The sequence below is a fragment of the Coenobita brevimanus genome, chromosome 100, assembly GCF_032717465.1.
Source record: "Coenobita brevimanus isolate Jiangsu-jjx chromosome 100, ASM3271746v2, whole genome shotgun sequence".
Classification (NCBI taxonomy): domain Eukaryota; kingdom Metazoa; phylum Arthropoda; class Malacostraca; order Decapoda; family Coenobitidae; genus Coenobita; species Coenobita brevimanus.
In genome coordinates, this window is record NC_137053.1 from 37,935,206 (window position 1) to 37,952,221 (window position 17,016).

The 17,016-nt window shown below is 42.4% G+C and overlaps 1 protein-coding gene across 1 annotated transcript in view; it reads right to left on the reverse strand.

The window, feature by feature from the left end:
• The window catches only part of nonC (serine/threonine-protein kinase Smg1), a 1,312,439-nt gene that overhangs the window by 438,935 nt on the left and 856,488 nt on the right, over positions 1 to 17,016 (reverse strand). The window contains exon 36 of the mRNA XM_080284159.1: positions 297 to 422. Within this exon, the coding sequence (XP_080140285.1) occupies positions 297 to 422 (126 nt within the window). The remainder of the gene's footprint in view (positions 1 to 296; positions 423 to 17,016) is intronic.

Genomic DNA, 17,016 nt, shown 5'->3' on the forward strand with positions numbered 1-17,016 from the left:
TACACTGATTCCCACCATCTCCTGTGTGTGAGAGAGACAATGGTGGAGTGTGTCAGCTGGGAGTGACTTCGACCAGGTGGAACATTACATCTTGATAACCTGCTTGGAACAGTGCAGTCATGCCTAAGCTGATACTGGTGATCAGCTGTGGGGTTCCAACCAGCTGATACAATCCAAATCACATGAAACATAAGGGCTCACTGTACAAGGCAAACAAGAGGACACACAATGGATACAATGGGAGTATGAATGGCAAATACCAACTTGGGAATACAGAAAAGTTTAAGGATATTTACCTGCTGTGCAGCTGAAACAACCCCCGGCATTGCAATCTTTGTATTGGAAAGGCTAGTCAGTTTTGGGGAGATGTCAAGCATTTTGAGAGTGGACGAGGTCCTGCGATGGGCACGCTGCTGAAGCATCTAGCAAGAAATAATACAAAATCATAAGATATATGACTGATATAACATAAACTTCCAACATCTCAATATTTACAGCAACACTGCACACCACTATACTCGATTTTTTTCCAGCTGATGATCCACTTTCATGAATGTGGCACCCACCACTCCTGCCCCATGATTGGTTGGTTTCAGTTTCATACCTGAAGTATCATATTTACCTAAAACAGTTATACCTTATGTTCCAATTCTCCTAAATGCTGTTTTGCACCGTCATTGTACTACACAGACATGAAATGAGTATGTATCTGTGCTTCACCCAAATGGACAATGAATTTGACAAAGTTGAATTTGAATTGAAATATTTATTGTTGTAAAAGGTACAGATTTGTTGCATCTCCCTAATGGACAATGAATTTGACAAAGTTGAATTTGAATTGAAATATTTATTGTTGTAAAAGGTACAGATTTGTTGCATCTCCCTATATTCTTTTTTTTAATAAACACATTTGGCTGGGTAAGTGGAAATAGTATCTTAATATTTAGGCACTTGTTACATTAGACAATAGTACCATGCTAAGTAAATTAGTGGTTTTGTTGGTGGTAAAGTGGTAGATGTGGGGGGGCGAATGGAATAGTTGCTACAGAGGAGGGGGGGGGGACACAAGAGATGCCCAGGAGGGAAAAATAAGTTGTCTCATCTTGCAAGACTTTATTATGGATCACAACTACTCCATTGCTTTGATACCTTCGCCCATATTATCCATAAGCATATACATCTGTAAGTATATATATACTGTATATCAATTTATTAACGATGCAACAACTCTGTACCTTTTACAACAATAAATATTTCAACTCAAAGTCATTGTCTGTCTGGGTGAAAGCACAGATACATACTTGTTTCATGTCTGTTTGTATAGTACAATGACAATGCAAAACAGCATTTAGGAGAACTGGAACATAAGGTACAACTGTTTTTTGTAAATATGGTACATCAGGTATGAAATTGAAACCAATAATCATGTGGCAGGAGTGCACAGGTGCCACATTCACGAAAGTGGATCATCAGCTAGAAAAAAATCGAGTATAGGATGACTGCTAAACATATCAATGCGCATATAGGAACAAAATTCACCAAGAAAATAAATCACTACCATCCCGACCTCTATTCCCACCAAAGAATGGATAATATCCAGGAGGGGGGCGGGGAGCTGAGAGAAAGAGAGAGAGAGAGAGAGAGAGAGAGAGAGAGAGAGTTACAATGAAAAGTTCGTTTCTTTAGTACCTTAACCCTTTAACCGCGGGCTTGTTTTGCTTTTTCTTGCGGCTCCCGCGGGCATACTCGCGCTTCGATAGACTCTCTAAAAATATTTGCCAAAAATCAGTTATTAGTCCTAGAATATTCAAATCACATATGCTTATGGCACATACCTTCAGCTTTCTCCTGGGGTGTTTGTTGAGCCTTCGTCGAGTACCATAGGACTTGTGGAGACCTCTGAATTTGGGTAACAAAGTCTCCACTTTACACTTCCCGACAACCCGTAATATGATTACCACAGTCTGATATTATCACTAAAAACACTATTCTATGATTCTCAAATAGTTTGGAATCCATACTCCAAAAAAAAACCACTGTGTAAGCAATGAAAATTACGAGGGCGTATGACCTTCCCACTTGCACTAGTTCGCCACTGGTGTTCTGTCATTTATTATTCATAAAAACACTCACAGTTTATATTTCTATCACTATATAACACTTATATATATCTACAGTCTTTATCCATAAGTTTCCTTCAGTAATAGTAGTTTATTTGTCACTGTAAGCATTCAATTGCTTTCAGTAAAATACGTAGCATTCACTTTCTCGTCCTGTATACTAGCACTGAAAGTGAATGTCACTTTCACCTTCACTCTCATAACTCATAGTATTCATACATGCTAGAGTGAAACTTTCACTTTCATTACTCCTAGGGTATATACTCGTATTCTTATAATACTACTCATTTACATTTCTATTTACGTTCTCTGTTTTATTTACATTATTTACATTTCTATTTTATTTACACTGTGTTATGCACTGTCACTTGAAGTAACTTATAAAACTATTTTCCACTGTTCACGTATATTTACATTCATTGCTTTCACTTGCTGTTTACACATTATTTACACATTATTTACGATTCCACTTGCACTGTTTTACTCAATAGAAAGATCATAGTCACTCTTTTATCAATTGTCAGCCCTTTACCTCTTTCCACATGAGGTTTAGTAGGGTGTAAAGGTCACAGGGCCCTTTGCATGGGGCTGAAAAATGGCGGAAGTTAGCAGGAGCAAATCAAATATACCTTCACCTTGAAAGATGACAGTGAACTGATAGTGATGGCCTCCTGTCGCCTGGCTTGGGTGTGTGCAATACTACCAACTTTACCCTTGTGAGACCTGCTAATATACAGCGATGAAATGATTGGCAGGAAACCAAGACAATACATAATAAATTAGGTAGTCCCAGGTGAATGTAAATATCACTTAGGCTTTTCCCATCCCTCCTTATATGTATATTTATTACGAAAATAGATTATACGGCATATTTCAAGGGGAAATAAACAGCGAAAATTAGTGAACGTGTGCATGTGAGTTGTCAGGTGATAATTAGCCAATTCCAGGTGTATGGCACTATCACTTACCTTATTTCTTTTTTGTATATATTATTTGGTATAAGAATAGGGCATAGGGCTTATTTCAATGAACAAAATCAGTGGAAAATTCCAGGGAAGATTTACTTAGCGTAGAATACAGTGTGGTGGCCTGCAATAATTAGGTATTTCTAGGTGAATGTAAATATCACTTAGGCTTCTCCCTTCCTTTCTTATATATATTTCTATTACGAAAATAGATTATACAGCATATTTCAAGGGGAAATAAACAGCGAAAATTAGCGAACGAGTGCACGTGAGGTGTTGTCAGGTGATAATTAGCCAATTCTAGGTGTATGGCACTCTCACTTACCTGATTTCTTTTTTGTATATATTATTTGGTACAAGAATAGGGCATAGGGCTTATTTCAATGGATGAAATCAGTGAAAAATTCCAGGGAAGATTTACGTAGCATAGCACGGCCGGATAGGGTAATGGAGGGGAGGTAGGGAGGGGAGTCAAGAATGGGGAGAAATGGCTAAATTGTCAACAAAGGATGGGAGTACAGATGAGATTAGGAGTGCTGACTAGTGTTGGACATTGGCAGTACTGATAGATGCCACAAGCCACCACTTGAAAGCCCAGGTGAATTTAAAATAACACAGAATCACAAAAGTGACGCCCCGCGGTATGATCCCTTGCGCCCAAGCATCACGAAAGTGACGCCCCGCGGTTAAGGGGTTAAAGGCCCTCCTGTCAATACCATGGAGATAATATAAGCTTAGGAATGCATACCCCCTACCCTCCCATTCTAGTGTGATTAAGATTCTATCAAAGATTCTTTTAAACTTCTTTACTATTGTGTTATTAACAACATGCTGGGAGTCTGTTTCAGGTGGAGCAGATCATTTCCATGTTAAAGTTTTCACATATATAAACTTCCAACTGTGGTAGTGTGTTGAGTGTGTGTTGAAGCTAAACAACTTTAGATGGCCAAGACTGTCAAACCCATTCAATATTTTAAACACTTCAATGACCTGATCACGTTATCTATAAGTGTGAATGTAAACTGTCAGAGAACCCTCAGGCAATCCAGATAAATTTGCCTACTGATGAATGGAGTAAGTTTTGTAGCTGTACACCGAACTCTTTTATGTCAATTTATGTCTTTCCTAAGTGTTGGTCGCTAGAACTGCACAGCATACTCCAGAACCGACTGAATTAAGGAAGTATAGAGTGTAAGAAAATTCTTTTTATTACTATAATCAAACTGCCTCTTATGTAGCCTTGCAACTTCTAGGTCTTTCTATTTCATTACACTGAAAAATTTTTGGTTACTACTGATCAGTATAAGTAGGTCCATTTCCAAATCAGTTATCCTCGGACTTCTCCCCCCAAATGAAAAGTCTGATCCAGGATTTGCATGGGGAATATGTATCACACTGCATTTCTCCAAATAGCATGTGGCATGTCTCAGACCCCCTGGTCTGCTACACAAGTGTGCCTGGATTTTTCAATCCTTTCAAGACTGATCACATTTGCTCCAAGTTGGATGTCATCTGCAATCCTTGTGGAACTCTGACCCCAATCAGATGAAATTCGGTTGATCACAACTAGTTTCCTATCCATTAGCCAGCTTTCTATCTACTGTGTAATCTTCCTCTTAATATCAAATGCTAACACTTTCGGTGGTAGATGGGGGCACACACCATCCACTCACTCAATGTAGTGCTGGTTTGGATGTCTGCCCTTTCCTCTCTTCCTTCCTTCCTCTTCTGTTCTTCTTTCTTTCACACTTTCCTCTTCCTTCTGCCTACGGGTGTCTTTACACTCCCTCTTCTGCTTTCTTTCCTTCATTCTTTCCTATTCCTTCTACTTATGGGTGACTCTATACTGAGTGACAAGCCAAACGGTTTCCTGTACACCAGGAAATAATTTACTATGCTAGGTGGTAACCATATAACCAAACTATGGCGTTATCACGAATTCGCGTGATTGTGTATTTATACAAATTCGTGACATTGTGCTTTGGTGGGAAACCATGAACTTTAGTGGAAAACCCACTGTATATCACTCAGTTTAACTGTCCCTGTAAGCACTTTGATCAGGATAGTTTTTCAGAATATTTGTCACTGTTCCAAAAGTGACTGTTCTTATGCATGACATTAGTGCTTCACTGAGGAATTTTATTGCGTGTGTATATCGTTTGCCCTGCTTCTGTTGACCGTCGAAGTTAGGCCACGCCCACTTCCAGTGAACATGGCCATCTCTCACTCCCATACCCGGCTTGGTTACATCAGTCAGTTTCGGACCGCCTCGGGAGAAGGTACTCACGCCCAGCGTTGAGAGCAGCGTTTCTGTTGTATAGCGATCCCCGCATCTCCCCCACCGGGTCGGTGATCGGTGTAGTGGACTTAGCAGCTAAGCGAGCAGCACCTGCCATAGTAGAGATGCCCAGCCTTGTGTAGCTTCAGCTCCGCTCACTCCACTGACCAGTATTCCCGTTTGTTTTCCTAGGCTTAAGTCTGATTAACTCTTTGAATGAGTGAATGAGTGTATTTCTTTTGATATTTGAATTCACTAGTCACCCTGCGACAGTGAATTCCCCTCTTGAATTCATTTTTGAAATTCATGTAAAGTAAATTTATTTCATTATAATTAATAAATTTACAGTTCTTTCTTTGAGCTTAATGTAAAACTAAAACTGAGTTTGATTTCACCACATTGTCTATCTATCTATCTATTGCCAGACGCCTCAATCCCGTTCAGGGTGGCCACAAACAAATCGCCTCCACGTTGCCCTGTCCCCCGCCATTTCACTGCCCTGCTCCCTACTCACACCCCCCACTCTCATAAACCTCTCCACCCCATTCCTCCATCTCATCCTCGGCCTCCCCCTCCCTCTCCCTCCCTCCACCTCACTCACATACACTCTCTTCATCAAGTCTCTCACCCTCCATCCTCTCTACATGGCCAAACCACCTCAGTATCTTAATCATAACGCTTCCTATCACATCCACATCCACACCATAACGCTCATTTATATCCTCATTCGTCAGCCTGTCTCTCCATGTGACTCCACAGGCTCCTCTTAAATAACTCATTTCCACTGCTCTCACTCTTGACTTGTGTCCTTCCAGCAACGTCCAAGCTTCACTTCCATACGTTAGAGTTGGTATCACAATACTGTCATGTAGTAACTTTTTCACTTCCATGCTCACTTCCCTGCTTCTTATCACCGCTTTCAAGGAACCAGCAACCTTTCTTCCCTGCTGTACCCTTTCAAGCACATCACCTTCCAAACTTCCATCCTTTCTCATCACACTACCCAAGTACTTAAACGTACTCACATTTTCCAATTCATCACCATCAAACCTCGCTGTACATTCACTGACTTCACCTCTCTCAAAGACCATCACTTTACTCTTCCCTACATTCACCTTTAGATTCCGTTTCTTATACACTCTCCCAAACTCATCCACCAAACCTTGCAGCTCCCCTTCGTCTTCACTTAACAACACAGTATTATCTGCAAACAACAGTACAGGGAGTTTCCAAACACTATCCTCTCTCACCAGGGCCACTCCAACATCCACTACCCTACCTTGTACTTCTTTTATTACCCCATCCATGTACAGATTGAACAACCATGGAGACATGACACATCCCTGTCTCAACCCAACCTTCAAAGAGAAAAATTCACTCAGTTCACCATCCACATGCACTGCAGCCTTAGCACCATCATACATACTCTTCACAGCATTCAACAACTTCCCATCTACTCCATATATTCTCAATACTTTACACAATCCTTGTCTATCCAACCTGTCATATGCTTTCTCCAAATCCATGAAAGTCGCATACAACTTCTTTCCCTTCTCTAGAAACTTTTCCACTAAAGATCAAAGAATGAATATCTGATCTACACAACCTCTTCCCTTCCTAAAGCCTCCCTGTTCTTCTCCAACTAATTCCTCTGTTCTTTCTCTAACTCTGTCAATAAGTATCCTACCATACACTTTTCCTATTATACTAAGAAGACAGATGCCCCTATGATTACCACACACTTCTTTTACCCCTTTTCCTTTGTACAAGGGAATAATTATACCTGACTTCCAATCCTCTGAGACTCTACCTTCCTCCCACGCCAATCTGCACATTTTCCACATCCATTCTACTACTATCTCTCCCCCATACTTCAGCATTTCACCACACACTCCATTAATTCCTGGGGCTTTCCCCAATATAACTTTCTTCATTGCTTCCACAACTTCTATCCTACTGATTTCTTCCTGTCTTCTCACCTCCCTCCTCCTCCCTGCCTTTCCCCAGCCACTTATACTCATTACTTCCATCCTCTATGTTCAGCAATTCCTTAAAGTGTTCTCTCCATCTGCTCACTTTTTCTCCCATCTCCACTAGTAATCTACCACATTGTCTATCTATCTATCTATTGCCAGACGCCTCAATCCCGTTTGGGGTGGCCACAAACAAATCGCCTCCACGTCGCCCTGTCCCCCGCCATTTCACTGCCCTGCTCCCAACTCACACTCCCCTCTCTCATATACCTCTCCACCCCATCCCTCCATCTCATCCTCGGCCTCCCCCTCCCTCTTCCCCCCTCCACGTCACTCACATACACTCTCTTCGTCAGTCTCTCACCCTCCATCCTCTCCACATGGCCAACCCACCTCAGTGTGTTCATCATAATGCTTCCTATCACATCCACATCCACACCACAATGCTCCTTTATATCCTCATTCGTCAGCCTGTCTCTCCATGTGACTCAACAGGCTCCTCTTAAATAACTCATTTGCACTGCTCTCATTCTTGACTTGTGTCCTTCCAACAACGTCCAAGCTTCACTTCCATATGTTAGAGTTGGCATCACAATACTGTCATGTAGTAACTTTTTCACTTCCATGCTCACTTCCCTGTTTCTTATCACTGCTTTCAAAGAACCAGCAACCTTTCTTCCCTGCTGTACCCTTTCAAGCACTTCACCCTCCATACCTCCATCCTTACTCATCACACTACCCAAGTACTTAAACGTACTCACATTTTCCAATTCCTCACCATCCAACCTCATTGTAAATTCACTGACTTCACCTCTCTCAAAGACCATCACTTTACTCTTCCCTACATTCACTTTTATATTCCATTTCTTATACACTCTCCCAAACTCATCCACCAAGCCTTGCAGCTCCCCTTCGTCTTCACTCAACAACACAGTATCATCTGCAATTAACAGTACAGGGCGTTTCCAAACACTATCCTCTCTCACCAGGGCCACTCCAACATCCACTACCCTACCTTGTACCTCTTTTATTACCTGATCCATGTATAGATTGAACAACCATGGACACATGACACATCTCTGTTTCAACCCAACCTTCAAAGAGAAAAATTCACTCAGTTCACCATCCACAAGCACTGCAGCCTTAGCACCATCATACATACTCTTCACAGCATTCAACAACTTCCCATCTACTCCATATATTCTTAATACTTTCCACAATCCTTGTCTATCCAACCTGTGATATGCTTTCTCCAAATCCATGAAAGTCACATACAACTTCTTTCCCTTCTCTAGAAACTTTTCCACTGAAGATCTAAGAATGAATATCTGATCTACACAACCTCTTCCCTTCCTAAAGCCTCCCTGTTCTTCTCCAACTAATTCCTCTGTTCTTTCTCTAACTCTGTCAATAAGTATCCTACCATACACTTTTCCTATTATACTAAGAAGACAAATGCCCCTATGATTACCACACACTTCTTTTTCCCCTTTTCCTTTGTACAAGGGAAAAATTATACCTGACTTCCAATCCTCCGGGACTCTACCTTCCTCCCAGGCCAATGTGCACATCTTCATCACATTGTGCTTTCTTAAATTTGCTTACCCCAGTTTGCACAAATTTCTACATCAATCACCGTTGGCATTTAGGCCAGTTCTTTTGTGTTAATTCTCAAATCCATTGTGCCAACTAGGAGTTAAGCATCAGTAAGAACTTGTCCATTATTATTATTAGTTATTGACTGTCAGGGATGGAGTCACTTTCTCAAGAGGCTAACAGTACTAATGATACAGCATTCATGAGTGATTAGTCTCCAATGTACTGTTGAGAAAGTTTATAAAATTCTCATCCTTAGAGAATAGGCAAAGTAAGCCAGCATAAAGTAAAACTTACTACTTGATTTCACAAGTCGATTCACCTTGTGTCAACTGATTATATACATATATCAGCTTTCTATTCTTAAATTCACATCCCCCCGTGACAGGCGCCTGGTGGTTTTGTGAGTATTTAAGGCGTTACAGTTGGATTGAGCCTGTGTAGGTTTATATCCATGGGGTGGTTGGGGTTTACTGTTCACCTAATGTCACTCAGGGATGAGTGAGGCTGGTCAATCCCATCTTAAATGTCAGGACAAACTTGCCTAACCCCAGGCTCCTACACTCCTCATGGGGCAATATAGGATTAGATGATGGATGGATGGCTAACACTTCTGATATTAATCTGGTATGAGGCACTTTGTCAAATGGCTTTTGAAAGTCTTAGTAATGTTTGTCTACTGCTGTATTACTGTCAAGCTCACTCAAGATTTTGTTTAAAAACTCAGGATAGTTGGTTAGGCATCATCTGTCTAGTCTGAACCCAGGCTGGAAGTTTATAATCTAGTTGTTGTGTTTCAGGTGTTTGACAATCCTGTCAACAACTATTCTTTCTAAAAGTTTTACTGTGATAGAGGTCAGGCTAACTGGACAGTAATTCTCAGGACATTCTTGATCCCCTCTAGTAAAACTTCCAGTATTCTGGCACTCAACCACTTTCTAGTGGCTTGCTAAGGATTTCTGCAAGTAAAGGTGCTACCTGATCATATCCCTACAACTCAGGTGTACATCTGAAGATGATGGAATCTTCACTCTCATGGGCCAGGACTAGCCATGCCATCATATCAGCATCTTCTGTCGTAAAGACCGAAGTAATATACTGTAGTTTAGTGTTGGCCATATTCAAGTCTGGGATTTGCATTACACCTGACTGATCCTCAGGTGGTCCAATACTACCTTTGAAAGAGTTCCTACTGTTTACATGGCTGAAGAACTCTTTAGGGCTCTCCTTGAATTGCGATGCCACCTTGACTTCTTCATTTCTTTTTGCTAACTTGAGATTTCACTTTACTACATACAGTCTTGAAGGGGTCCACATCAAACTGGTCCTGGTTGCTTTCAGCCTTCTTGCATGCAGCCATTCTCCTTTTTATAACATTGACTATTTCATTACCAAAACATTTTGGATGAACTGATTCTGGGTTTGTGAACTATAAGGGTATGAATGCAGCCTGCCATTCTGAAAATTCTTTAACTGAGTGATACATTACAGTTCATTATTGGTACTGCCATCTAGTCTAACACTCATAAAACTCTCTAACCTGAAGGTCAGCTTGACATAAGTCTAGTTTTCTTTTATGAGGTCCAGATGATCTTTCCTAACAAATATGAAGAGAGAACCTAATCGGTTTGTGGTTACTATCTTCCAGTGATTCACCAAATGACAAGCTGATAACATATCAATCTTCTGTAGTGAACATAACATATAGGATGCAATTCCCTCTAGTTTGCTCGCTTCAATATATTTGTATCAATTTTATGTAAACTTAAAAAAGTTGTGGTAGGTGGGGGCACCCATCATCCACTCACCCACTGTAGGAATGCCTTATGGTCTCTACATTGAGAAACAAGCCAAATGGTTCCCCGTACCCAGGAAGCCATTTACAAAGCTGGGTGGTAACCATATAACCAGGGTTTTTGGATGGGTTAAGTGTCCCACAGATTCCCCTATCTACAATCACTTAATCATGGCAGAGGTTTCAAAGAGCCTCAGAGGGCCCAATACTTGCCCAGTGCCCCAACCAAATGTGTAGATTCACATGGTCATGTGAAATGTGAGAGGTGTGAATGAGGACAGCACGAGCGTGGAAGTGGTGAATGTGCTCAAGAGTGCAAGATATGCCATGATGGCACTGTGTGAGACAAAGATGAATAGACCTGAAGCGGTGGCGTCTTCGCCATTGGTCTACTCCCCACAGGCTGTCGAAGAGAGAGGAGGACAGCATGGGGGCCAAACCACCGCAAACCCCCCCCGGCCCCTCACCGGGTTCGAGTACCAGGGAATGGCTTTGCTCACCCGGGAAAGTACCACATCTCTCAACACAACACATACAACAGCACTGTTTTTTCTACACCGAGAAATGACTCCCCAGTGGTCATTTCTCGATAACTTCTTCTAGCTGGGGACATTGAGAGCAATCTAGGACCCACCAACAAATACATATGTCCAACATGCTCAAAACTTATCACGTTGAGCCGACAGACAAAGGGTTCAGTTCAGTGCAATTCCTGCAAGAACTGGACCCATTACACCTGCACAACATTTGCATCCAGAAAACACTACACAAACACCTGGACCTGCTCCTTATGCTCCTTCCCTCCACCCACTAACCCCCCCCCTCACAAACCCTACCCCTACTTCCTTCACACCTCCTCGGCCCAACCCACCGATCCTTCCCACACCATCCAATTCCCCAACCCCTCCCATTCCAACCCATCCTAATCCACCCAAACCCTTGCCTCCACCACAACCTTCTCCTACCCCTTCCCCTCCACCCATACCACCACCACCACCCCATGCCGCAGAAGCCAACACACATCGCACACACAACATAAACATCCTTCAGTTAAACATAGATGGCATAAACACCAAAAAAACAACTCAAACAATTCATCAAACAACAAAACATACACACTGCCACCTTACAAGAAACAAAACTACACAGAAAACACCAACATTTCATAACTTCACCACCATTCGACAAGACCGGGGCGACGGTGGTGGCGGTGGACTCATCACCCTGGTACACAAATCCAGCAACTTTTCAGATACCGGTGCACACACAAAGTCACTTCTCCATCAACATGACACCACAAATGAAATACAATCAATTAAAATACGCACTGGTAACAAACCACATACAACAATCGCCATCACATTCATTCCCCCCCAATCGTCCCCCACAGTATCACACAATTCTATCTATCTATCTATTGCCAGACGCCTCAATCCCGTCTGGGGTGGCCACAAACAAATCGCCTCCACGTCGCCCAGTCCCCCGCCATTTCACTGCCCTGCTCCCAACTCACACCCCCCTCTCTCATATACCTCTCCACCCCATCCCTCCATCTCATCCTCGGCCTCCCCCTCCCTCTTCCCCCCTCCACCTCACTCACATACACTCTCTTTGTCAGTCTTTCACCCCCCATCCTCTCCACATGGCCAAACCACCTCAGTGTGTTCCTCATAACGCTTCCTATAACATCCACATCCACATCATAATGCTCGTTTACATTCTCATTCATCAGCCTGTCTCTCCATGTGACTCCACAGGCTCCTCTTAAATAACTCATTTCCACTACTCTCACTCTTGACTTGTGTCCTTCCAACAACATCCAAGCTTCACTTCCGTACGTTAGAGTTGTGGTATTACAATACTGTCATGTAGTAACTTTTTCACTTCCATGCTCACTTCCCTGATTCTTATCACTGCTTTCAAAGAACCAGCAACCTTTCTTCCCTCCTGTACCCTTTCAAGCACTTCACCCTCCAAACCTCCATCCTTACTCATCACACTACTCAAGTACTTAAACGTACTCACATTTTCCAATTCATCACCATCAAACCTCGCTGTACATTCACTGACTTCACCTCTCTCAAAGACCATCACTTTACTCTTCCCTACATTCAACTTTAGATTCCGTTTCTTACACACACTCTCAAACTCATCCACCAAGCCTTGCAGCTCCCCTTCGTCTTCACTTAACAACACAGTATCATCTGCAAACAACAGTACAGGGAGTTTCCAAACACTATCCTCTCTCACCAGGGCCACTCCAACATCCACTACCCTACCTTGTACCTCTTTTATTACCCCATCCATGTACAGATTGAACAACCATGGAGACATGACACATCCCTGTCTCAACCCAACCTTCAAAGAGAAAAATTCACTTAGTTCACCATCCACATGCACTGCAGCCTCAGCACCATCATACTCTTCACAGCATTCAACAACTTCCCATCTACTCCATATACTCTTAATACTTTCAACAATCCTTGTCAATCCACCCTGTGATATGCTTTCTCCAAATCCATGAAAGCCGCATACAACTTCTTTCCCTTCTCTAGAAACTTTTCCACTAAATATCTAAGAATGAATATCTGATCTACACAACCTCTTCCCTTCCTAAAACCTCCCTGTTCTTCTCCAACTAATTCCTCTGTTCTTTCTCTAACTCTGTCAATAAGTATCCTACCATACACTTTTCCTATTATACTAAGAAGACAAATGCCCCTATGATTACCACACACTTCTTTTTTCCCTTTTCCCTTTGTAAAAGGGAATAATTAAACCTGACTTCCAATCCTCTGGGACTCTACCTTCCTCCCAGGCCTATCTGCACATCTTCCACATCCATTCTACTACTATCTCTCCCCCATGCTTCAGCATTTCACCTCACACTCCATCAATTCCTGGGGCTTTCCCCCAATTTAACGTTCTTCATTGCTTCCACAACTTCTATCCTACTGATTTCTTCCTGTCTTCTCACCTCCCTCCTTCTCCCAGCCATTCCCCAGCCACTTATACTCGCATTACTTCCATCATCTATGTTCAACAATTCCATAAAGTGTTCTCTCCATCTGCTCACTTTTTCTCCCTTCTCCACTAGTAATCTACCATTTTTATCTTTCACTCCCCTGCTAACCTCACTTCAACCCTGTCTTACTCTCTTCACCTCTTTCCAGAACATTTTCTTACAGTCCCTCCACTTTACACTCAAATTCCTTCCAAATTCCTCATCCACTCTTCTTATTCTCTCTTATTAATCTTTTCACCTCTCTCTTTCTTTCTGTATATAACTCTCTCTTCTGCCTCTCAACTTCTTCCACGCCCCTATTTCTCATCCATTCATTGTATGCTTTCTTCTTTTGTGCCACAGCCTGTCTCACCTCTTCAGTCCACCACGCTGTTCCTTGCACCCCCCTCCGTCTTCTCTTCCTCCCACACACGACATCACATGCTGCGCATATTTCTCATGTAAATATCCTGCACACACCTTCCGCGTCCCCCATCTGCTCCAATTCATATTTGCCCAATCGTTCCTCCACTTCTCTCTTATATCTGCCTTTTTCTCATCCTCTTGTAAACTTTCCACTCTCCTTGCAACTACTCCTTCCTCTCATCTTTCCCTTCTTCTATTCCTCCATCTTACTTGGATCCTAATTCTGGCCACCACCAAGTAGTGGTCAGAAAGTCCACTCCCCCAACCTCTATACGCTCTTGCATCCATTACACATCTTCGCATCCTTTCATCCACACACAGATAATCAATCATTGCCTTCCTTTCATTCAGTTCACCACCCACCCTTCTCAACACTCGCCAAGTATACCTGTGGATCATTTTATGCCTGAAAAGGGTATTGGCTATCACCAACCCCCTCCCAGCACAAATGTCCACTAACACACTGCCATTCTATCTCAGCAGGCACACCCCACTCACCAACTATTCCATCCATCTTCACATTCTCTACTTTACCATTCATATCACCGATCAAAAACACTCTCTCATTCCTTCCAAACTTTTCCATGCACACTTCCACATTTGTCCAGAACTCTTCTCTCACTCTGCTAGCACAATCTTGCATTGGCGCATACACACACACAATCGTCCACATTTGTATTCCAACTTTCAACTTTACCCACAAAATCCTTGACCCAACTAACACATACTGTCTTATGCTCTTCTTCCATCTTTTACTCACAACTATACATACTCCTTCCTTTGCCCTCTCATTCTCACCTACTCCTGCACATATACCCCATCCATACTCCCATTCTCTCACACAATTACTCTCCACAAATACACCAACATACCCAACACCATCCTGGGTGGTGATTTCAATGCCAAGGAGTCGGTCTGGCATGTCAACAACCCCGACACAGACAGAGGGCTGGTACTACAATCCCTGACAGATCATCTTTTCATACTGAACAATCTACATCAACATACCCACATACTACACCAAGCCCTCTTCCTCTCATCATCCCCAGACATCACCTTCTGCTCCCCAAACCTCGCCCCCACTACATCCTGGAGAGTGGTCAAACCCTTGGTTCTGACCACCTCCCAATCATCACCACTACCAAATCCAGATCACCCTAGCTGGCCACAGACACACATACACTTATTATAAGAGAGCCAACTGGGAGACTTTCGCAACTGAAACAAAACAACATTTCAGAACACTAAACAGTACACCCATCACAAACATCAACACCGCTGTGCACACTTTCAATACAATTATACAAAATGCAGACAAAAAACACATCCCTAGAGGCAACATAAGGAGACACAACCCCAACTTCACACCAGAAATTCAAGGCCTCATCAGACAACAGGACACACTACAACACTCCCCAACATCCCATACACAAGACACCGTACAACTAATACAAGAACTCAATACTCAAATAAACAATAAAATATCAGAACAGCATCAAATAAACATTAAAATATCAGAACAGCAAACACTAAACTACAATAATTATCTCCAAACACTTGACCACAAAACAAACACCAGTAAACTCTATAAAACAGTAAACAGCATCACACTCTTCAACAGCAACACTACACAATCACATGCTGCCATCACAACAACAGACACAATACCTTCAAACAGACAACAAGCAAATTTTCTCATCAATCACTTTTCACAAGTCAGCCGTCAAAACCCCCATCACGACGACCGACGTATCATCCGACAAAAGAGACAGTTGCCCACAAACCCAGACTACGCACCTTTCACTTACAACCAGACGAAGCACATCATTAGCAACCTTAAGCACTCATCTGCCTGTGATCCAAACAACATAAGCAACATCACCTTAAACACCTTGGACTTCAAGGCATATTAGCATTCACCAACATATCAAACTACATCTACTCACCCAACATCTGGAAGTATGGCATTATCATCACTATCCCTAAACCCAACAAAGACCCCTCATTACCTTCCTCACACCACCCCATCACACTCCCCTGCACCCCCCTCTTGTCACTGAATGACTGTTACTACAACTAGTCACATCTCACATCACCCTAGCCCAATCACAACATGGATTTCGGCCACTACGCTCCACAAACACCCTCCTTACAGACCTTACACAAAAAGTTTTTGATGGCACGAAGTCAGCTAGGCACCACACAGAACACTCCTACTCACACTAGACATTAGCAAAGCTTTTGATGTCATCCCCCACCACAACCTCACAAACAAAATACTCAACACAAACATGCACAATAACACAAAAAGATGGTTTGCAAACTACTTAGCAGGCAGATATGCACATGTAACATTTGCCAGTCAGTCTTCGAACATCAGAAACTTTACAAATGGTGTCCCTCAAGGATCTGTTTTGTCCCCTACACTCTTTAACCTATACATGCACGACATACCCACACCCTACACACCAGAGATACACATAGTTTCCTATGCAAATGACATAACACTTACAAGTACACACTAAAATGCAAACACAGCTGCACACATCCTCCAACCTTACCTCAACACACTACACGAATGGTTCACCACAAACTGGCTCAAAATAGCACCAAGCCAAATCTACAGTGACCCTTCTCACAAAATGGACAGCAGAACACAGTCACGTCCCACACCTCACCATAAACAACACACCTCTACCACACACACACACACACACACACACACACACACACACACACACACACACACACACAAAATCCTTGGTGTAACATACAATACATCAATGTCATTTAAACAACACATCACAAACATTAAAAATAAAATAACACCACAACTCAATGCCTTGAGGTCACTTACCC